Source organism: Canis lupus, chromosome X (genome assembly GCF_048164855.1).
Source record: "Canis lupus baileyi chromosome X, mCanLup2.hap1, whole genome shotgun sequence".
Taxonomy (NCBI): Eukaryota; Metazoa; Chordata; class Mammalia; order Carnivora; family Canidae; genus Canis; species Canis lupus.
The window spans coordinates 108977599-109001235 of NC_132876.1; the positions used below are offsets into that span (position 1 = coordinate 108977599).

A 23637-nucleotide genomic window follows, 5' to 3' on the forward strand; every position below is an offset into this window, starting at 1 on the left:
GCCAAGGGTCATTTTTCATAAAGGAAACTTATTAGTTGCATGAATAATTATGCTCATTTCTAATAGATAATACTTGAATCCTTGTTTTTATGAAATGATCAAAAGGTTTGTTGAAGTAAAAATGCTTTTTAAAGTAGATTTTTGTAAAGCTTCAATATGTAGAATAACATTGGCTTTTATATTTTCCTTAAATTGTTCAAAATTTTCAATCTTTGCTAAACTTAGAAAGGAAGTAGATATTTTGGCAAAAAGTAGAGCATAAACTACCTTTAGATCATGTTTCACTTCATTTTTTTTTAGATTGCCTTGTTTGTATATTACTGTTAACTGGCTGGGTGAGGAGTTTAGAAAAATATATTGTAAAATTTATGGATTACATGAAGATGAATATAAGGAAGAGGTTTATTAGCAGATTCAAAATCCATTTTATAGAAGCTGTAGCAATCCTATAGAGGATCAGAACTAGAAAAAGATGAATCAAAAACTTAAAATAAGGCTTTATTCGTGAGACTAAGTATATCAACAGGTATACAGGGCTTAGTTGCACTATAGAGAAGGCAAGTATTTAATCAACAGAAAACTTAGTATGACTCAGCAATGTGTTTTGGGCATTTCAAGAATAATGCATACGTGAACTGTATTAATATACAAGGGAGGTGATAGGCTCTTTACTCTGCATATGTCGTATCAAGGTTGGAATGTTAATTGAAAGCAGTTCTGTATACTACTCTTTAAGATGAATTTGGTGCATGCTTAGAAAAGAAGATGGTCTCATCTATCTGAAAGGAATGTTTGAAGGAACTTGGCTTGTCTAGTAAAGAACAGACTCAGGATGGTTTACGGTCATAAGTGTAGATTTACTTCCTGCGATTTTGCAGAGTACAGGCAAGTTAATCATCATATATTAGCAATTCTATTAAAGGGTATTTGTAGCTGAAGAAAATTACTATATAATGAAGAATTTTATCTAGGTTGCCTGGAGAGATAGTACATTCTTGTCCTGATAGTGTTCAAATCTAGGTGAGAATGGGAAAGAAAGAATTGAAGCATATGATGTTTATTTGGAACAAAAGCCTTTCAAGATCCTTTACTTACTATCTCACTTTTGAGTCTAACACTAACCCTTTGAGTAGACAGGCAAATATCCCCATTTTGAACAAATAAGATAATAGGCTGAGACAGTCTGAATTGCCCAGAATAATAAAGCTCCCAGGACACTATTCCATGTTTAGTGCTATTTCTACTATACCAGTTAGCCTTAAAAGTAAGTTATAAGTAAGGGATTCTTACTTTGTATACACTGAAAATTGCAAGGAGCAGATGGTTCTCAAATTTTATTCCCATGGAAAATGTAATTGTAGCTCAGTCAGATCAAGGGTTCTAAAAGTCAAGTAATGGGGAGCTATTCAGCAGATCTGTGTTATAGAAAGAGAACTCTGCATACAATTAATGAGAAAATCTAGTTTGCACTACTAAATAAACGATGGTACCATTCCCTAAAATAGCAAATGTAGGAGAAGTAGCAAATTGGTGAGCCATAAAGGGGGTGACTGAATTTTGGATATAGTTAAAATGGCTACCATTGAGTGTTTATTAAGTGCCAGGCACTGTGCTTAGAGTTTTATATCATTTATCTTAGTCTTTACAATGACTTTCTGAAGATGAGACATTTTAATCTCTACTTTTCATATGAAGAAACTACAACTTAGTTTAAGTAACTTGTCTAAGGCTTCATAATTAGTGTAAGAGCAGAAATTTGAGTCTAGGTGTCTGGCTCCCAAACCAGTGTTCTTAAGAGCTAGTTTAAGGTTTGTCTGTGATGTTTGGATAAAAATGATCAGTATTCAGTTGAATAAATGATTGTGGCTTTTGGGAGAAAGATGTCTCCTGGAGTTGAGTACTTACCATAGAAGTGGACAATACTATAGCCTCTGAAAGTGTCTTAGGATGATAAAGGTTGTTTATACCGGCCTCCCTTTTTCTACGTTTTAGCACCATTTCTGTGCTTTATAAAATTGTATAGGCATTCCCTAACCTAGGAACATACTCTATGAATGTTTGAAAATGAAGCGTACTCTTTTTATGAGTCAGTAGACCCATGAGATCCTCTAGGATAGATCTCTAGGTTGGGGACCATGTATTATTATCCATTCATCCACAGCTTCACACCTAGAACATAGCATGAATGAAATGAAATGGGAGGATTAATGGATGGATAAATAGGGATTTGGAGGGTAGAGAGCGTTCAAATTCAGAGCATCTGCCTCATGTGGGATGTAGGGTAATGGGTGGGCTGCCTTCTATTTCCCAGTTGATAATGCTCCAAAGATGGCTAGCTTAAATCCTTCTACATTTGTTGAATTGACAAGTGGTCAAGGGCATTTACTCCTTTTTCCATTGAAGTAACTAGAGAAGCCCCTGTGTTCCTGACTTCTGGTTTTGTTTTGTTTTGTTATTAATTACACAAATAATACATATTCATTGTAGACACATTAGAAAATTCAAGTATGCAAAAACAAACATTTTAAATTGTCTAAAATTCTTCCACCCCAAAATAGCCACTGTTAACATTTTGGTGTATATCCTTCCAGAGTTTTTCCCATACAAATATATACATTGAAACATGTATATATTTATTTAAAATGGGATCATTACAATCCATATTTTTTTGTAAACTGCTTTTTCACTTATTACATGTGACTGTCTTTCCATGTCAATAAATTTACATCTTTATTATCATTTTAATGACTGTATAGTATTCCATTATATGGATGTACCATCATATATTTAACTAGTTCTCTATTGTTAAGAATTTAGGTTTCCAATTTGGAGTTCTTTTTGGAAAAAGTTATGGTGAGCATTCTTGTATGTACATCTTTGCACACTTGTTTTAATACAGACTTAGATTACCTTCCTGGAAGGTTGTACTGATTTATACTTTCTCCAGCAGTATACTCTAAGTGCTCTTTTCCTCATACTCGTATTAGTGCTGGGTGTTATTTTTTCTGTAAACATTACCAGTTTGAAAGGCAAAGGTATCTTTTGGTTAAATGCGTTTATTTGATTAGTACTAAGGCTGAACTCTTTTTTCCCTTATTGCTCATTTCTGTTGAGGTTCATCATTTTTTCTTACAGGTTTGTAAAACAAAGTTATTTATGTATTCAGGATGCCAACCCTTTGTCATATGTTGCTTTTTTGTAATCAATTTGTCTTTAATCTTTTTTGTGTCTGGCAGATGACATTTTAAACTTTTATCAATTCAAATGTCATTTTTTCCTTTATGATTTCTACCCTCCTTACCCCATAAGTATTATTTACTTGTATTTTCTTCTAATACCTGTATAATTTTATTTTTGACATTTAAATGTTTAATGCATCTGGAATCAATTTTAATATGGAGATCTAGCTTACTTTTCCCCTGAAATAATCAGTTGACCTGATTAATTAATCAATGGAGTTGGAATATAGAATGGTTTTGCCAAAGAAAGTATTGTAAATGATGTTTGGTGAGGTTTAAATGACACCATTTGTAATGCATTTAACTTAAAATAATCTCAAGGGCTCACCTGGAAAGGTAATCATCATTTATTATATTATTTCCATGAAAAATGTTTTTATAGTTAACTTTTAAAGCACAACCTGTTGCATTTTGGCAACTACATACTTATATGGTGATTTGGTACTTCATTAGAACCCTGTAGGGGTGATAATATTCCTATATGATTTTGTTTTGTCTGCCTTCATTTAACTTTAACTGATGTGAGTTCCGTGTTGGTAACTTTCAACTTGTGCTTTTCACAGAATGGACAGCAAATTATGGATGAACCTATGGGAGAGGAGGAGATTAATCCACAAACTGTAAGTAAAATATTATATAATAAGGGATATAGATAAATCAAATGCCATAAAATTGAAGGATTCTTATTTTTAAACTGAGCAAAGTAATGATCTTATAGTATTAGAAACTTGATGATGCTTTCACATTAATTTTACCAAAATACAGTCTTGAATATGCCAGTGCCATTTTTAAAAACTGATTGGTAAGACTGATTTATTTAAGAGAATGACAAAACAAATTGCTTTATATTGTTGGAAGTTTTTCATTAGTACCTTAAAACTTATTTTTTTTAAAAAATCAAACCATAGATTTATTAAAGACAAAAATATAAGGATAATACTTTATAGAAGCATTTAACATAGAAGATGAACATTCACCATTTCCTCATCTTGTTTTTTTATTCACTTCAAGACTCCAGCACCTAGGCCAGTGACTGGCACATAATAGACACTCATTAAGAATGAATTTAAAAATGTTCCTACCTTTAAGATATCCATTGTTTGCAGCACAGTTAGTATCTTCTTTTTATTCCATACACAAGACAGTTATTACTGATATTTATAATATATATATTCTCAAACTTGTTCTTTTCACTTAATAAGTCTTGAACATCTTTATATGACAGTACATGTAGATCTGCTTTTTTAAATTGTTGCATGATATTCTATTTTTTTGAGATTTTATTTATTTAGTCCAGAGAGAGAGAGAGAGAGAGCAGAGGGAGAGGGATAAGCAAACTCTACTCTGAGCACAGAGCCTGACATGGGGCTCAATCTCATGACCCTGAGGTCATGACTTGAGGCGAAACCAAGAATTGGACACTTAACCGACTGAGCCACCCAAGCACCCCTGATGCATGATACTCTATTTTATGCATGTCCTATACTTAATGGAATTTTCCCCTATTTATTTTTGTGAACTTGTGTTTCAGTAGGATATAGTCTTAGAGAAGGATGCTAGAACAAAAGGTATGAATATTTAAATCTCAATAGGCATAGGAGCTCCTGGCTGGTTTAGTCGGAAGGCATACAACTCTTAGTCTTGAGATCATGAGTTCAAGCTCCACACTGGGTGTAGAGATTACTTAAATAAATAAATTTTTTAAAAAATTAAAAAATCTCAATAGACATTGCCAAATTGCTGTCCAAACCAAAAAAGTTACAAAAATATCACTACATGAGAGTACCTGTTCAACCATACCGTATTCAACACTAGATATTATTAGAAATTATTTTTCATTTGAGCTACTCTAAATAAATAATACTTTTTCATTTCAGTTTACGTCTCATTTGATTATTAATAAAGTTGAGTAACCATGTATTACTGGCCTTTGTGTTTTTGGTTGCTTATCTCCTTATGGTCTATGTGATCATATATATTCAGGGTATTAACTCCACATCGCTAATGTATCTTACAAATATATTCTCCTTATTTTTTTAACATTTGTTATGTTGTCTTTCACTGTAGGTATACAGAAGTTTTCATTTTTTTTAAGTTTTCATTTTTAAATGGTCAGATCTGGCTTCTAGGTTTTGTGTTTTGGTTATAAAATATCCTCTTATATTTTCATCAACCACCTCTATAGTTTTGTGATTTACATTTAGGTCTGTGGTCTACTTGGAATTGTAATACCCATTATGACATAGAAATCTGACTTTTCTTTCCAAATAGCCTGTTGTCCTAATCTCTACTAACTGAACAAATAAAACCTATTCAACTTATTTGAAATCTCTTTTATCATATATAGAATTGATATATATATTCCTTCTTTCAGTTTCCTAGGGGGCTGCCCTAACAAAGTACCATAAGCTGGGTGGCTTAAAATAACAGAAATTTATTCTCTCACAGTCAGGAAGACACCAAAATCTATGTGTCAACAGAACCATGCACTTTGAAGACTCTGGGAGATGATCTTTCCTTGCTTCTTCCAGCTTATAGTGGCTGCCAGCAGTCCTTGGTGTTCCTTTACCACGTTATTCCAGTCTTTACCTCCATTGTCAACATGGCATTTTCTCTATATATCTCCATGTCCACAAATTTCCTTCTTCACGTAAGGATACCAGTCATTGGATTAGGGCCCACCTTACTCCAGTATGACCTCATCTTAACATTATTGAATCTACAAAGACCCTGTGTTCAAAAAACACATCCACAGGTACTGGAATTAGAAATTGAACATACCCCTTTGGAAGACACAATTCAATCCAAGCATCCCTGAAAGTCTTCACCTCACATATATTTTCAATTACTATACTTTTATTATATATTTTCTATGTGTGGCAAGGCAAACCCTCCCACCATTTTACTTTTCAAAATTGTGGTCTTACACATTATCCAAATGAACTTTACAATCAACTTATCAAGTACTCCTAAAAAAGTTACAGGATTTTTATAAAAATTCCATTAAATTTGCTAATTAACATGAAGAAAATTATTTTAATAATATTGAGTCTTCACATCTCAAAAATATTTATTCTGATATTCTTTTATATCCTTTATCAAAAGTTTACGGTTTCTTTTTTTTTTAAGATTTTATCTATTTATTCATGAGAGACAGAGCGGGGAGCGGGGGGTTGCAGAGACACAGGCAGAGGGAGAAGCAGGCTCCCTGTGGGGAGCCCGACATGGGACTCGATCCCGGGCCTCCAGGATCACATCCCGGGCTGAAGGCGGCGCTAAACTGCTGAGCCACCCGGGCTGCCCAAGTTTACGGTTTCTTACATATAGTTTTATACATTAATTTATTAAGATAATTCACAGATATTTTATAGTTTTTGTTATATTGCAGTGGGATTTCTTTTCTGCTGTTTTCCATCTGGTTATTGCTAGTATATAAAACGTTAAATGTTGGGGCCCCTGGGTGGCTCAGTCAGTTAAGCCTCTGCTTTCGACTCAGGTCATAATCCCCGGGTCCTTGGATCAAGCCCCACATTGGGCTCCCTGTTCAGCGAGGAGTCTGCTTCTCCCTCTCCCTCTGTCCCTCCCCCTGTTCATGTGCTCTTTCTCTCTCTCTCTCTCAAATAAAATCTTGTTAAAAATGTTAAATGTTTCTATATTCTTTTTAACATCTTGGGAAAGTTTTCGGAAATCAAATTGTCAGGAACATTTTGTCAGTTATGGAAGAGTGAGATCATCATACTCTTCTTAAAATCCTTTAGTAGTTTTGTGCTTCCTTCAAATGAAATCCAAACACTACAATGTGACCTATCAGGCTCTGTATAATAAGATCTTTGTATACTTCTCTGGATCATCCTCAGTCATGCTCCTCTACCCTCTCCTGAAAGTGCAGTCACTCCAGTGTATCAGGCTTTCTTTTGCTCCTGGGCCTTCATAGGTGATAGTTCCTCTCTCAGAATTCTTTTCCCTTAGCACCCCTTCCACTTAACTCCCAATCATCCCTCTGGTCTAAGTTTGATATCACTTCAACTGAGGCATCTTCCTGACACAACTACCAGTTTTATTTCAGCCCTCAATTTTTCCTTTGTGCTGCCATAGCAGCCTCTGAGTACCCTAAATTGGAATATCACATTAGATTCCATTACTTATTTATTCCCGACTAAACTGTGAGCTGCATGAGGCATTGACCATGTAGGACTTATTCGTTGTTTTCTATCAAATACCCAGTACCCAGTAGGTGTTCAATAAGTGCTTGTTAATTAAATGAATGCGTAAATTAACTGTTGGCTAGCACAAGGGCCCACACATGGGACCTGTGCCTGAGGTTACCTTCACATTTAGTGTAGATTTCTGTTCTGCACATCTCAGGCCATTTGAGGCATTCTATTTCATTCATCTAGAGTATGTATTTACTAGCATTTAAGCAAATATGAAAACAAACAGTGAGTGTTAATATTTATTTTTTTTGTCACCAGTTACCTGTTTTTCTTTACATAGCAATTTCTTTGGAAGGAAAACCTTCAAATTTTTTATTCTCTCTGTAGTCCAAAAACATTTTCCATTGTGCCATTATATGGCTCATACTTTCCTTCAGAGTACTCATGGCATTAGTCACATTACATCTGGAAGAAAATTGTATTTTATAACCAGGTTGAAAAGGTGCTAGACTGGGTTGTGATATCGAGCTCCACGCTGGGAGCTCTCCCACTCACTCTCCCCCTTCCCCCCCCACCCCCGTGCTTACTCATGCGCTTGCGTTTACATGCTCTCTCTGGGGGGCGGGTGGAAGAGGTGCAGTGTGAGTGAAGTTGTTGAGCAGATCATTCCAGATTATAAGAATTAGGATTGAGTATAAAATAAAAGCCTAATATTTACTATTTCATTAATGGTATTAAATCGAAGAGATTGTCAAATATATATTAGCCTTATACTTTTAAATTATATTTGCCCTTAATGTATAACAGTTTTCATTTTGTCAATTACTGATAATTTAAATAGCAAAAGTTGAGATTAGTTATTAGTTATTATTTGACGCATAACAAATTACCCCAGACTTGGTAGCTTAAAACAACATGCATTTCTTATCTCACGTTTTCTGTGAGTTATTAATCTGGGCACAGCTTAACTAGGTCCTTTGGTTCAGGGTCTTTCACAGACTGCAGTGAAGGAGTTGGCCAGGGCTAGGTTTTCATCTGAACCTCAACTGAAAAGGTTTCTTCCAAGCTCACAAGTTTGTTAGCCCAGATTCTTGGCCCATAGAAAGTGTGAGATGGTAATTGTATATATGGAGCTTGTCAACTGGTAAGCTTTCTTATAGGTTGATTGGCCCCTTTTTTTAAAAAAAAAAAAGATTTATTTATTCATGAGAGACCCAGAGAGAGAGAGGCAGAGACATAGGCAGAGGGAGAAGCAGGCTCCATGCAGGGAGCCCGATACGGGACTCAATCCTGGGACTCCAGATCACGCCCTGGGCCAAAGGCAGACACTCAACCGCTGAGCCACCCAGGCATCCCCCTGATTGGCCCCTTTTTAATGGGAGTATGATGAATAGCCAGTTTTGACCACAACAAGATGGTAGGATGGATGGAGAATAACCTGGGTCCATTATTGACCTAATGATCTTGTGATACCTCTTCATCCTAATTTACTCTGTTACCTATGGACTGTTCCATGAGAGGAAAATAGGCACTTATCTTGTTTGAGCCACTGTATTTTAGGGTCTTTTTATTACAGCAGCCAAGTCTGAACTCTGACTATAGCGAAATCATTCATTAACCAAGTACTTCATGAATTTCTATTAGGTGCCAAAAACCCTGCTCTGTTGTTGGAGACACAAAAGCATAGGAGGGAAACTTGCAGTCTTTAAATGGTAAAATAAAGTTGTTTTTGTGTTCTCTTCTGGTAAATAATCACCCGAAACATCAAGGAGAATAAGAAACAGAAATGTGGTCTTTGAAATTAGAAGACTTCTGTAATTTGAACCACAACCATAAATATGAAAAGTAAATAAAATAGTTATAACAAGAGGAAGTTAAAGACCTTTTAGAGGGGTATAGCAGAAGGAAACATGCCTTATTTATTGTCCTCATAGCCCCAGAAGAGCTCAAGAATGAGGTCACCAGGTACCATGGAAAGTGGAGGAATAGCACAGGGCTGAAAACAGATTGGTTGAATGTCAGTATAAACAACTTCCACTCTCTCCTCTGTCCTACACCCGGAAGAGACCGAAAGTATTTTATAGAGAAAAATGAATCAGAATGGCTCCAGACTTGGGAAACCCCAGGTATAGTAGGAAATGGGGTGAAGCACTGGGCTAGAAACAGATCAAGTGAAAGCCTACTACTAAATGTTTTTTTGGTCCCCTTCCCTTACCCATTACACCAACCAGGACCATATCTTTCAGGCAGGAAAGTCAAGCCTTCTTTCCTGAAGAAATTGAATGGTCCCTGAATAAAAGACCTTCAGAACAGAGATTTAGGAGATCTTAAATGTAAAGGCTGGCTATTTGGCCAATTAACCTACAAAAAGGGATAAATTGACAAGCTCCAGAACACCTGGTTCACCTCTTAGTGTCTCACTCTTAAGTATGACTGAAAAGCCAAATGTTGCTGGACATTTTGAGAAAGGCTTCCAAATGAAAGAATAAGCTCAGGCAGCCCGGGTGGCTCAGCGGTTTGGCACCTGCCTTCAGCCCAGGGCGTGATCCTGGGGACCCGGGATCAAATCCCACATTGGGCTCCCTGCATGGAGCCTGCTTCTCCCTCTGCTTGTGTCTCTGCCTCTCTTTCTCTTTATGTCTCTCATGAATAAATAAATAAAATCTTTTTTATTTATTTTTTATTGGTGTTCAATGTGTCAACATACAGAATAACACCCAGTGCTCATCCCGTCAAGTGCCCACCTTAGTGCCCGCCACCCAGTCACCCCCACCCCCCACCCACCTCCCCTTCCACCACCCCTAGTTTGTTGCCCAGAGTTAGGAGTCTTTCATGTTCTGTCTCCCTTTCTGATATTTCCCACACATTTTTTCTCCTTTCCCCTTTATTCCCTTTCACTATTTTTTATATTCCCCAAATGAATGAGACCATAGAATGTTTGTCCTTCTCCGATTGACCTATTTCACTCAGCATAATACCCTCTAGTTCCATCCACCTCGAACCAAATGGTGGGTATTTGTCATTTCTAATGGCTGAGTAATATTCCATTGTATACATAAACCAGGAGCCTCGGTGTCCATAGAAAGATGAATGGATAAAGAAGATGTTGTTTATGTATAAATAAATAAAATCTTAAAAAAAGAATAAGCTCTTGAAGGAACAATGCAGTAAAAAGGAAAACAGAAGTTAAATCTGAGTGTTAAAAGACAAAGTTGATATGCTAAATAAGAGTAGGATGCTATTGTTTCAATTAGAAAAAGAAATTCTTAGAATTAAAAATGGAATAGGAATGTTTTACATTTTAGTAGATTTAGAAACTAATGTTAGGGAATCTCCCAAAAAATAGAGTAATAGAAAGAGATAGAAAATTAGAAAATAGAGAAAAAGAGGAGCATTCTAACATCTACTTAATAGAAATTCCAGAGAAAACAGGGAAATGGAAGAAATTAGGAAAGAAATATCATATTTGAATATCTCATTTAAATATCTGTGAAATTGAAATGTTTGTTAAAGTCAGTGGTGTGACACATTTTAATTGGCAGCATTTTTCTCCTATAATGGTACAGTGATAATTGTGCTCTTAGATAGATGGAGTACTAAATTACCCAACCCCCCACCAAATTTTCCCTAACATGAGGCCTGTGAGTAGCTAGATTAAAATAACCTAATGAAAGCCTGCTAATAAACAAACAGAAAACACCTACTCTCAAGAGGAATCATTATTGTGAATTATCAAACACCAGTGAGAGAAAACCCTAGAAGTGTTATTGGACTGACACCCCACACACACACCAAATTTACATGTTGGAGCCTAATCCCCAATGTAATGGAGTTTGGAGGTGGGGCCTTTGGGGGGTAGTTAGGTCATGAGAGCAGATGCCTCATAAATGGGATTGGTGCCCTTATAAAAGAGACCCCAGAGAGCTCCCTTGCCCCTTCTGCTATGTGAAGACACAGCAAGAAGATGGCTGTCTATAAACCAGGAAACAGATTCTCACCAGACGCTGAATCTGCTGGCAATTTGGATTTGGATGAATTAACTTCTCTTGTTTATCATAAGTGACTTAGTGTATGGTATTCTGTTCTAACAGCCCAAACAGGCTAAGACCAGCTTTTAGAGATTTTTGAAATAAAGGACTGTGTGTAAAAATAATATCAAACATTTCAACATTGAAAGTTAGAAGACAGGGAACAATGCCTTTGAAGTGCTTAGTGAAAATGATTTTCAACCAAGATATTTTCAGACATATACCTATTTTTAGGAAGTTGCTGGAAAGTGGGCTCCACCGACACTAGATGGTTGTTAACTAAGAAAAAGACATGAGATTCAGGCAACAAAGGATCCAACATTTATAAGCACAATGAAGAAAGCTCCTTCCCGTTATGATGAATAAAGGGTGCTTCAGAAGACTAGTTCAATCAGTAGGCTTAGAGAGTACTCAGTCCAGATTGAAGCAGACAGATGATTCCAGGAAGGCTGTCTCCAGGGGAAAAAAAATAGAAGTGATGAATTATCCAATAGGTTTGTGTACTGAAAATTCACTTAAGAGACAGAGTGAGAAGAGTTTGAGATAGGCATAAAGGAAGCAAATTTTAAAACAAACCAAACTTAAGAAGAAAACAGCTGTACACAAGAAATATAACTAGAGTATATTCCTTACCTTGGTAGTGAACAATGTTTGTACAGTCATAATAATTATAAAAACGGATTATTGATTTAACCAAAATTTGTGATATGAGTGTTAAGTCATCTATAATAGGATGTCTGATGATAATATCTGAAATTGATGAGTCAAGAGAAAGTAGTATAAGATTATTCTTGTTCTTTTTTTAAGTTTTTATTTAAATTCCAGTTAGGTAACATGCAGTGTAATATTAGTTTCAAGTATACTATAGCGATTCAGCGCTTCATACATCATCTGGTGCTTATCAAGACAAGTGTGCTCCTTAATTTCCGTCATTCCCCCACCCACCCACCTCCTCTCTGGTAACCATTAGTTCCCTATAATTAAGAACAGTGGTTGGCCTCTCTTTTTCTCCTTTGCTCATTTTTGTTTCTTAAATTCCACATATGAGTGAAATCATATGGTATTTGTCTTTCTCTGATTTATTTCACTTAGTATAATACTTTCTAGCTCCATCCATGTCGTTGCAAATGGCAAGACTTCATTCTTTTTGATGGCTGAGTAATATTCCATTGTATATATGTACCACTTCTTTATCCATTTGTCAGTTGATGGACACTTGGGCTATTTCCATAATTTGGCTGTTGTAGATAATGCCACTATAAACAGCAGGGTGCACGAATCCCTTTGAATTAGTGTTTTTTTATTCTTTGGTTAAATACCTAGTATGCGATTGCTGGATTGCAGGGTAGTTCTATTTTTTAACCTTTTGAGGAACCTCCATACTGTTTTCCAGAGTGGCTGCACCAGTTTGCATTCCCACCAAGAGTGCAAGAGAGTTCTTGTTTCTGCACATTCTCGCCAACACCTATTGTTTCTTGTGTTGTTGATTAGAGATAAATATCAGAGAGAGCAATGAAAAGAGCTGAAAGGGTACCAGGAGCTCTAGGTACTGCTGCTTTTTGGTCATACAAGCCTTGCAGCACTATTTGTACATTTAACCATTGATAAAAATTTAAGGTAACTAGAATTTAAAATAAAACTAGTTATAGCTGGTATAATCAGGTAAAAATTCACAGAAGACATAAAGTTTTGGTATAGGTTTTTAAAAGTGAATGTCAGTATTTCGGTGAAGGCATTCTCATGGGCAAGTGATGTAAAAAAAAGCCAAAGGGGGAAAAATGTGAGAGGTACCTAAATTAGTTTGACTAAAATGATAATCATAAAGGAAAACCAAATTTCTTTTAAACATAAGATATCTACACTCAGCTCTTGAGTTATGGAGCTGCCCCTGTGTTGTCTCTTGAACATGTACTCTGGTTTCTGTTTGTGAAGAACCATTTCATTCTGGCTGGATTGTTTCCCTCCTTCACACCGCATCTTTTCTCTCTTCCCTTTGTTCTTTGCCCTACAATCTGCCTTCTTATATCCTAGATCCACTTCTCTTCCATCTTCTGCGATTTTATTTTATTTTATTTATTTATTTATTTTTTAGATATTCAGTCATTTTTTTAAATTTTTTTTTAATTTTTATTTATTTATGATAGTTACAGAGAGAGAGAGAGGCAGAGACACAGGCAGAGGGAGAAGCAGGCCCCATGCACCGGGAGCCCGATGTGGGACTCGATCCCGGGTCTCCAGGACCAAAGGCAGGCGCCAAACCGCTGCGCCACCCAGGGATCCCCTTCTGCAATTTTAATACTCTTTTCCTTCATTTGGCTTTTTAAAGGTTCAATACTTTCTTGTCTTTACTCACCTGAAGTAAAAACCTTTATTTTCTCCATGTATCTCATAAAATATAAGGACATTTATCCAATTAAGTTGATTCATACCGGAATATAACAGATACTTATCACCTTCCTCAGTCTTCTTCCCTCAGGGATGTTTGCATATTAATCAATATTTTTTATAATTTATTGAATTTCTCACCAATTAGTTTGTTCTAGCTGGTGTCATTTGTTCTCTCTCTCCTGATGAAGAGACTTGATTATTTTTTGTCTTTATTCTGGTAGAGTTAGGGAGAGACTACCTTCATAGCAGAAAATAAAGTGCCATATAGCACTTCAAGCCAAGATATCTTTCTGGACTCCAGAATTTCCCATCTTTTCTCGGCTGACTAGAGGACTGGCTAGCATAATCCATGCTGAAGAAATAGGGAGTCTTGACTGTTTAGGTCTCTGTAGTCATCCAAGAGCCATCATTAAAGCAATTTCTTGCTTAGTTGGGAAATAATTCTCTTAGTGGTTCTTGGAGTACTGGGCAAAGGTTCTTCTGAGGCTTCCAAATTAAAGGAGATAAATAAGTTCCTAGCACAAAGTAAGAACCCAATAAGTATTCATTTTCCTGGCTTCTTCCTTCTAGAGTCTTTTTTTTTAGATTTTATTTATTTATCCATGAGAGACACTGAAACTAAGGCAGAGACATAAGCAGAGGGAGAAACAGGCTCCCCACATGGGGAGCCCGATGTGGGACTCAATCCTAGGACCCTGGGATCATAACCTGAACCAAAGACAGATGTTCAACCACTGAGCCACCCATGTGCCCCTTCCTTCCAGAGTCTGATCCTGCTCTTTCAGACTACTCACCAGGGATAAAGTATGCCTCCTAGGAACTATGGTGGTATCCAGTAATTTTGTGGCTGACAATAGATGTGGCCTTAGACAAAATTGTGAAATGAGCTAATCTTCTCTTAATTTGGTCTTTGACCCTTCTATTTCTCTTATTATTTACTTCTGGTGACCATGCATACATCAATTACTTATGACATCAACTTTATAAATATTATATGACTACAGTCCTAAACACTGTATTTATCAACTCAGTCTTTGTAGCTCTTGTGTCATAGTCACATGCATGATTAGCAAGAATGAGAGAAAGCTTGTTAAAAGTAATAGTGATAAAAATGGCTTAAAAAGATAAAGTGAAGATAATTCATGCCAGGTTAAGGAACAGCACCTCTATGCAGGACACAGGCAGTAGTACACTGGCAGTGCCCCCCTTCTTTACAAATCCCTTGAAGTCATGATAGGCCTTTTAGGAGTAATTTCTTCAAATTTGCACACATCCCGTTACTCTAGCAATTGTTCATATAAGTAACCCTAAGGCCGCAGTAATGTGTATGATGGCCTTCACAGTATCCGGGGAATTTCACCAGTTCCTAGTTGTCTGCTGATTTCCTCCACTTCCTTGAAGGTTCCCTCAGCCTGCCTTAAACCTTCCATTTGAACATCCAAAGTGATACTCATAGCCATGAGTCCAGCACATTCTTGCACACCTCTTGCAGTCATCGTGGGCCAAACACAAAATAAACTATAGAAAGAGAAGCCCTAGCTTAGACAATAGACAGTGAAGAACCCACTCAACACAGGAAAGTACAATAGAGTGCTCATTGGCAGGGAACATTTGTAGAGTGGTACATTGACAACACTTACTGACTAATTGTGTAGAGTATTGTCTGTTCTAACTCTCATGGGCTGAGAGTATATTTTAGCACTCAGAGCATGGGAAAAATATACTCTAGTACATATAAGTATATACCACTTAGGAAAATATTTCTTAGATAAATAGCATTATAATTGGCACTGCATGGTGGCATTAAATGGAGTATGTGTATAATTGGCAAATTTTCCAAGCATGTAAAGTTTCCCTTTGCTACATTTTTGGCTCTCTTTCAGCGCTATTTTTTCACTTCCTAGTGTCCCTTTTGTCCACCCCTAAAGAGCTTTTAAACAAATACAACCTTCCCCCTTTTTTTCATGGCTTGCCTACCTCATATGTTGCCTCTGATCCAAAATTGCTTCTCCTCTCCTGCAGTCTACACATTTGAGTGATTTAATCATAATTGGAAAGAAAGCAAACTGATTCGATTCAGTTCTGTTCAAGTATGAGTGGTTTGAGTCTATCTAAACTACTGTCATGATTTTGAAAGTTTATTAATAAATGAGAATTCAAATAAAGGAACTAAGGATTTGGTGAAAGAAGCTAGAAAAAGAATTACAAAGTAAACTTCTAGGGAGCCAGAAGAAGGAATTAAATACAAATTCCAAAATAAGTGAATGACAAAATAGGAGGTGTGTGTGTGGGGGGGAAGCAAATACACAACATTCAGAAAGCAAAACATGCTATGATCACAGATAGGAAAAAGTTTAAAACATCTTGACAACAGAAATATTTATAGATGAAATGATACAATGTCTGGGATTTATTTCAACATAATTATGGGGGGAAATGAGTGTATGAAGCAAGATTGGCTGTGAGTTGGTAATTGTTAAAGGTAAGTACTAGGTACATGAGGATTTGTTATAGGAGTCTACTTGAGATATGCTTGACATGTTCCTTAAGTTTAATTTTAAAAACAAAGAATACTAAATGTAACTGTATACTAATATAAAAGTCTTGCTGAGGGATGCCTGGGTGGCTCAGTAGTTGAGCATCTGCCTTCAGCTCAGGATGTGATCCCAGGGTGCTGGGAATGAGGCCCGCATCAGGCTCCTCACAGCAAGCCTGCTTCTCCCTCTTCCTACATCTCTGCCTCTCTTTCGGTGTCTCTCATGAAAAAAATAAATAAAATCTTCAAAAAAAGTCTTGCTGAAATGTGGTTTTCTAGAAAAATCTAAATGTTATCATTTAGAAAGGGATAGAAAAACAGAATATGTCAATAGCAGGAGAGAAATTTAAAATGCTAAACTCTCCACCTCCCAATTATGGTGCCAGGCCCCTATGATTTCATGGAGAAATCTTTGAAACTTTCAAGAAATAGATCATTCCTGTAGTCTTTAAATTGTCCTAAAGCATAGGAAAAAATTTACATTGCCTTCTAGTTTGTTTTATAAAGCTAGCAAAGCCCTGAAAATGAAAGCTAACATACAGAATGAAACTCTGCCAATTTGGCTTATGAATATAGATGTAAAACTCCTTTTAAAAATTTACAAATCGGGCAGCCCGGGTGGCTCAGCAGTTTGGCGCCGCCTTCAGCCCAGGCCCTGATTCTTGGGACCCGGGATCGAGTCCCATATCAGGCTCCCTGTGTGGAGCCTGCTTCTCCCTCTGCCTGTGTCTCTGCCTCTCTCTCACTCTGTGTCTCTCATGAATAAATAAATAAATAAAATCTTTAAAAAGAAAATTTACAAATCAAATACATATATTAAAACAGTGGATTTTTCCCAGAAATACAAACATGTCAGGACATCTGTTGATCTACATTATCAAATTGTTGGGTCAAAGGAGATAAACTAAGTGACTATTAATGGATAATAAGACGTGTTATAAAACTGACTATTCATTCCTCTAGTCTGACCTTAATATGATAAAATAATGTCTACAACCAAATACTGACTTCATATCTGAATGATATAGTGAGTATATTCCCAAGTCATGATCAAGTGGTGTTTATTAGTGCTTGCTTTATGGTTCAGAGACTGAGAAATTTGGATTTTGTTCTGTGGCAGGAACAATTTGAGAATTTGAAGAATTTGAGGTGGAGGTATGACCCAGTCTGATTTCTGTTTTAAGATTATTCTGGCTGTATACTAGGCATCACCCATTCCTTTTCCCACTGCAGTAGCAGAGTTGACAGAGCCCATATGGCCTGTAAAGCCAAAAACACTTACTGTCTGGCCCTTTACAGAAAAAAGTGATAATGTGTATAGTAATTAATATTCAAGTGTGTATATGTGTGTATACAGAAAAAGACTGGAAAGCAAAGCACCAAGAATAGTGATTTTTTAAAAATTTTTCTCCTTGTTTATTATTCAAGTTTTCTGTAATAGACATGTATACTTTTAATAATAAAGTTTACTTTTTTAAAAATTTTATTTATTCATGAGAGAAACAGAGAGAGAGAGGCAGAGACACAGGCAGAGGGAGAAGTAGGCTCCATGCAGGGAGCCCGACGTGGGACTTGATCCCAGGTCTCCAGGATCACGCCCTGGGCTGAATGCAGTGCCAAACCGCTGAGCCACCCGGGCTGCCCCTAAAGTTTACTTTTTAAACAATAAGATAAACATTAAAACCAGTAAGAGACAAGAATAAAGAAAAGTTAGTGGAAATTTTAATAAGATAAATTTAAAGAAAGTCAAAAGAAGCAGGAAAAATATAAACAATAATACCTAGTTTCATGCACACAGCCACACAAATATTATCTGTTTCAGATTTTGGCATGTGATACTTCTTACTAAGGCAGCCATTATTTGAATTCCTACTATATGCTCTTTACTATGGGGATGCAAAGATAAGTATGGTGTCTGTTCTGAAGATAAATCTGGTAGGGGCAGAGGCATGTGCTTTAACTGTATCAGTGCCATAAGCAATGTACCAGAGGGCCTTAAGCACATTCATTTTTGGTTAGGAGATAGTTTGCACCCATATAAAGCTGTTGCTCAGTGATGAGTTGTAATATGATTATAAGGGATTCCAATCATATGAACTAGTCTTTTAACTTTATTTATGGTGCCTTTTCATGTAGAGAAGTTTTTGAATTTTATAATAAAATCTATGCTGTTATTTTCCTTTATGGCTTCTGCATTTCCCAGACAAGTAGCCAAATGTCCTAACATCTCCATCAGATGTAAAGTGTCACATTTATTCTTTTATTCCTTTTTTTCGCTCTGTTTATCTTTTACACAGTTGGTATCACAGTGCTTTCATTAAGGTATCATTTCAACTCAGGGAGACTTATTTTGGATTTTGGTATCTGAAATATCGCACCATTTTCTTAGTGCTAATATTAAAAAGACAGCACACAACAAAATGTGACTGTTAACCTGAGCATCAGTAGTCATTAAAGCCAATTTAGACTAACCCCTTAAATTCAAAGGTTATTTGGTGGCTTCTTAAGTATTACTTCAATAAAGTTGATAAGTGCTGTATATAGAGACACTCCTATTTTGTTTTGCATGTCTTAATCAGTTGCACAGTAACCATGCTGTTTGCTGCTTCTTGACATTCTTAAAAGGCATCTCATGTTCAGACTGCAGTTTTATATTAGGTGGTTGTCCTAACCATGCTGCCCTTTTGAGCATTTGTAAGGAGCTAAACATATATAGAACATTATAGAACATAGCCGCAAAAATTTGATATGGCAGGAAGGGCCCTGGCCTTTCAAATGGCACCTATAGCACCTAATCGACACTCTGTTTGCTCAGTAAAGTAGTATTAAAGTGAGCTTCCATTATAGATAGCTCCATCATCAAATATGTGCCTACTTTGATCATGGTTCCTTTATCCAGAAAACTAGCTGATCATTTTTGGTGTTTTCTGAAGATTCTTCAGGTTTTATGTTTTTGTTTTGTTTTGTTTTGTTTTAATCAATTAATTAACATATGGTGTATTTTTAGTTTCATAGGTAGAGTTTAGTGATTCATCAGTTGTATATAACACCTAGTGCTCATTACATCAAACTCGCTCCTTAATGCCCATCACCCAGTTATCCCATACCCCACCTACTTCCCCTCTAGCAACCCTGTTTGTTCCTATGGTTTGTCTCCCTCTAAGATTTCATCTTATTTTTCCCTCCCTTCCCCTGTGTTCATCTATTCTGTTTCTTAAATTCCACATATGAGTGAAATCATATGATAATTGTCTTCAGGTTTTGAAAATTCAGTCATTTTATTAAATTCATATAGGTTATGTATATTAATGATTGATGTTTTTGTTGGTTCCACATAGGTTAAAGGCACATCAAGTAGAGCATTTTCCCACAGCTCTCAGTGTTTCTATCCTTGGGTTTTGTTTAAATGCCACTATCTCAATGATCATATTCTGATTATTGGCATATTTTTAAAAATATTTTTCCATAATAAAAATACCTTAGAAGAAATTCTAGAGGCTGTTAGAGAATAAAATAGAGTAAGAAATTGTCTGGTAACTTAACCCCTCCTTTTACAGTTTGGCTTATTCAGTAAGTGTTTCTTTTGCTCACTGATAACCCAGGGGTTGGTCTTTTATTTTTTATAAAGATTTTATTTATTTATTTGAGCGAGAGAGAGCATGAGCAGGGTGAGGGGCAGAAGGCAGAGGGAGAAACAGACTCCCTGCTGAGCAGGGAGCCCAGTGCTGGGCTGGATCTGGGGACTCGAAGATCATGACCTGAGCCAAAAGCAGACATTTAACCTACTGATCCACCCAGGCACCTCAGGTCTTTCTTTCTTCTTCTTCTTCTTCTTTTTTTTCTTTTTTTGTAGTATATTTTTTTATTAGAGTTCGATTTGCCAACATATAGTATAACACCCAATGCTCATCCCATCAAGTGCCCCCCTCAGTGCCCTTCTCTTAATTTAAATTTTATCAACTAGGATTTTTAGCTATGGACCTTGAAGTCTTTAACCTGGCCAATAATTGAAGTCTATAACCAGTGTGAATTTAAATATAATTTACTTTAACTTAAGACAGGAAGAATTTGTCCTTATATCACAATCAAAGTTTCTTGCATGTGATCATTTTCTTCCTGTAGTTATGAAACAATGCCTCATTGACAGGGAACACCCATGACTTGTCTATATATAACCTTAAAATAGTCTTGAGACTGTCCTTCGGAGTGTGTGTGTCAACGTTACAAAGGGTAAAATTTCACATATGCATCAATGACTTATTATTTTAATAGTGCTGATTAGTTTCATTTGCTTTTAAAGAGTTATATAGTTAAATACTGGCATTTCTCAGGATCTGAAATAAAATAATATTCATTTCGCTGGTTGTGAAAATTGTCTAGAATGCTGGGAACCAGGAGTTAACATTTTAACAGGATTTTGCTATCAGCAAATCTGTTTTGGTTTCCTGTTCTGGCCTCCCTACCTATCAGCTACATAGTGCCCTCGCCATTACGTTTCTCCTTTCTTTTACCACAGGAAAATTGTCAGGCCTCTTTTTCTAGCATTTCAGGACCCGCCTGACAGGAAATTTTCTAATTGCCGGAACAGCTGGTAGGAGAAAACTTTGCAGGGGCTTGGCCTTCCCTTTCCAACCTAAGTTTTACAGTCAGAAATTCTTTTATCACCATCATGGTTTCGTAGCCATGTTTAAATTTTTGTCTTTTCGTGTTCGCTCTATACAGGTAAGCTTTGTTTAACTTCTGTAAAGACTAAAATGTTTTAGTAGGAGCTCAGTGTAATTATACTAATTAAACAATTATTTCATTTTATATATTTGTTTAAGAAGCTTTCCAAAATTCAAAACCAGTTTTTTTTTTTCAAAACCAGTTTTTAAAGAACTTTTAAAGGATAGTATTTCTGTTTGCTAAAAGAAAGCCACTTAAGTGTATTATTCGTTTCAACTGTATATTTTGTAAACTTATTTTTACATTGGCTTTTTTTACTGGTAGTTTTTATTTTGTCCATGTTTGTAATTTTGTATAATAAAATAGACGACAGTAACTCAATATTAAACCAGTCATGAACAAAATTGTGAATTTACTAGTATTTAGGAGATTATTATGTAAGCAATATTTTGATGGGTTGGAAAATGTATTATTTTAGAGAGTGAAGAGCTTAAAGTCAGAGTTTTGTTGAAATTGACTCCTTTCAAATTTTGAAGTTTTTAATCAACTGTATTTAAGTAACTTTAAGTAATTTTATCTAATCTAGAGTAGGCACAGCTTTCAAAGCATTATTTTGTTAAAATGTGTTAGTGAATGATAATTTGCATTTTATTTCATCTAAAATTCTGCCAAATAAACTTGATATTTTGCCATGAGAATTGCGCTATCCTGCTGCTCTTTAAAGAGAATTTAATTTTTTGATTGGGATTCTCGATTAGGAGAAAACTGCTCTGTGTAGCAATGATTAGGAATGTTAGTCTGGAGAAAAGCAATGCTGGTTTCTCAAACATAGAAAGAAGAAGCTGGCTTGGAATACTCTTAGAGAATTTGGTTAAATGAAAAATGTTGAGCATATTTATCATCCATTAACAAATAAGTAAGTTGGATTTGGTCCAATTGTATTCTGGAATACCTTAAAATGTGATTTTTTTTCCAGCATGGCTTGAATAACCAGCCTAAATTTTTATGTATCTAGATCATCTAAAAATTAACATCTTTTTAAAATTAAAAACTACGTATTCTAGAACCTTAGGTATCTGTATAGAGATTAATACTTTAATTTTGAATTACATTCAAGAGGCAGATAAAGTATACGTTTTTCATTTGTAAGGTCTTTATGGTAGGCAAAAAAAATAGTTACATATCTATGGTTAGAAAAGAAAAGATTTATTTATTAGTTTTTACCCAAAAAAAATTTAAATAATTTACTTCAAGTTCCAACTGTATTTTCTGACATTCAAAACAATTTAGAAAATACAAATGCCTTAAGAACACACTTCCTGACCCAAGGGAGAGCAGGAAAAAGGAAATTATGTATACAAGTCAGGGCATAATGCCAAAAGTTGAATCATCCTTTAAAATCAATTAATATCACCCAGTCTGTTTACTTAAAGGTAGTGTGTTACAATATTAGGTTTTCTGTAACTCAAATAGACAGCATCGCTTTCTGTTCCTTTTCTTTAATCCCTTTACATTTTCAGAACAAAATTACATCTTTTTCTCTCGACTTAAAAAGGAAACATTAGGTTAATTTTTTCCCATTAAGGGGTGAACTTTAAGGACCATTTAAGAAGAAACCTACAGACCTCTTGGTGGTCCTGGAAAACAAATGAGGGGACTTTCTGTGTCACTGGAGGAACACCGAAAGGTCCACCTGTCCATGAATTTCTTCTGCCATTTTTCTGTGATGTCTAAAATGATACTCTTTACAGAATTCCTAAAATTATATTTGTTAACTGACCTTGTTTTTTCTATGATAGGTCACATCTAAACAAGTATATATCCAATAATAAATCCTTGAAACCCTAGGTAAATTCCTAGAGAGCAGATACTCTATCTTAGTATCAATAACACCTCACACACTATGTGGCTCATAATCTGAATTGCCTTCTAACAGAAAGGAATGGCCCTAAGAGAATATATCATAGATTAGAAACATTTCCATTAGGACCAGGCAATTAGGAAGAAGCAAAAGCACCAGAGCCTCCTGAATTTTAGTCTCCTCTTTACCTGTTCTTCTCTTCCTCTCTGATCCAAACACTGGTTTCCATGTGTGCTCCCACACTGACCTTTCCACTGGCTTGTCTCTGCTTGAGATACTCTTCCCCAAGATGGTTGACTCCATCACATCCTTCTGGTCTTTACTCAAATAGCACCTCTTCAGTAAAACCTGCAGTGATGGTTTTATTTAAAATTGCACACTTTCAAAAAAAATTGCAAGCTTTCCTTTTTATCCCTGCACTTCTGATCCCTTTTACCCAACTTAGTATCTTTTTTTCATGGTAAAAAAGAATATGTATCTTGTTCTAACCTGAATATACCTATTCTTATCGCTTGGTTTCTCCCCAAAATGCCAGAGATTTTGGTCTATTTCATTTATTACATATCTCAGGCACCTAGAAGAGTGCTTGCTTGGCATGTATAAGGTACTCAATAAATAAATGTTTAAATGGATGAATGAATGACTTCCCAAACATAGCTTGAGGGTATTGTACACCTAGGCTGGGGATGGCAAATATCCAAAAATAATGGGAGTGTAGACCAATGATACAGGGGTGTGATGGAGACAGTTGCCAGCCTCACAGTTT

The 23637-nt window shown here is 35.9% G+C and overlaps 1 protein-coding gene across 13 annotated transcripts in view; it reads left to right on the top strand.

Annotated features, from left to right (window-relative positions):
* The window catches only part of RPS6KA3 (ribosomal protein S6 kinase A3), a 108793-nt gene that overhangs the window by 27235 nt on the left and 57921 nt on the right, over positions 1-23637 (top strand). For 12 of the 13 annotated variants that reach the window (XM_072815958.1, XM_072815950.1, XM_072815954.1 and 9 more), the window contains one exon: positions 3803-3859. In XM_072815958.1, coding sequence (XP_072672059.1) covers positions 3818-3859 — 42 coding nt within the window. In that variant the 5' untranslated portion in view covers positions 3803-3817. Of the gene's footprint in view, positions 1-3802; positions 3860-20871; positions 21068-23637 lie in introns of those variants that run through there. The other variant, XM_072815959.1, reaches the window with a different exon arrangement.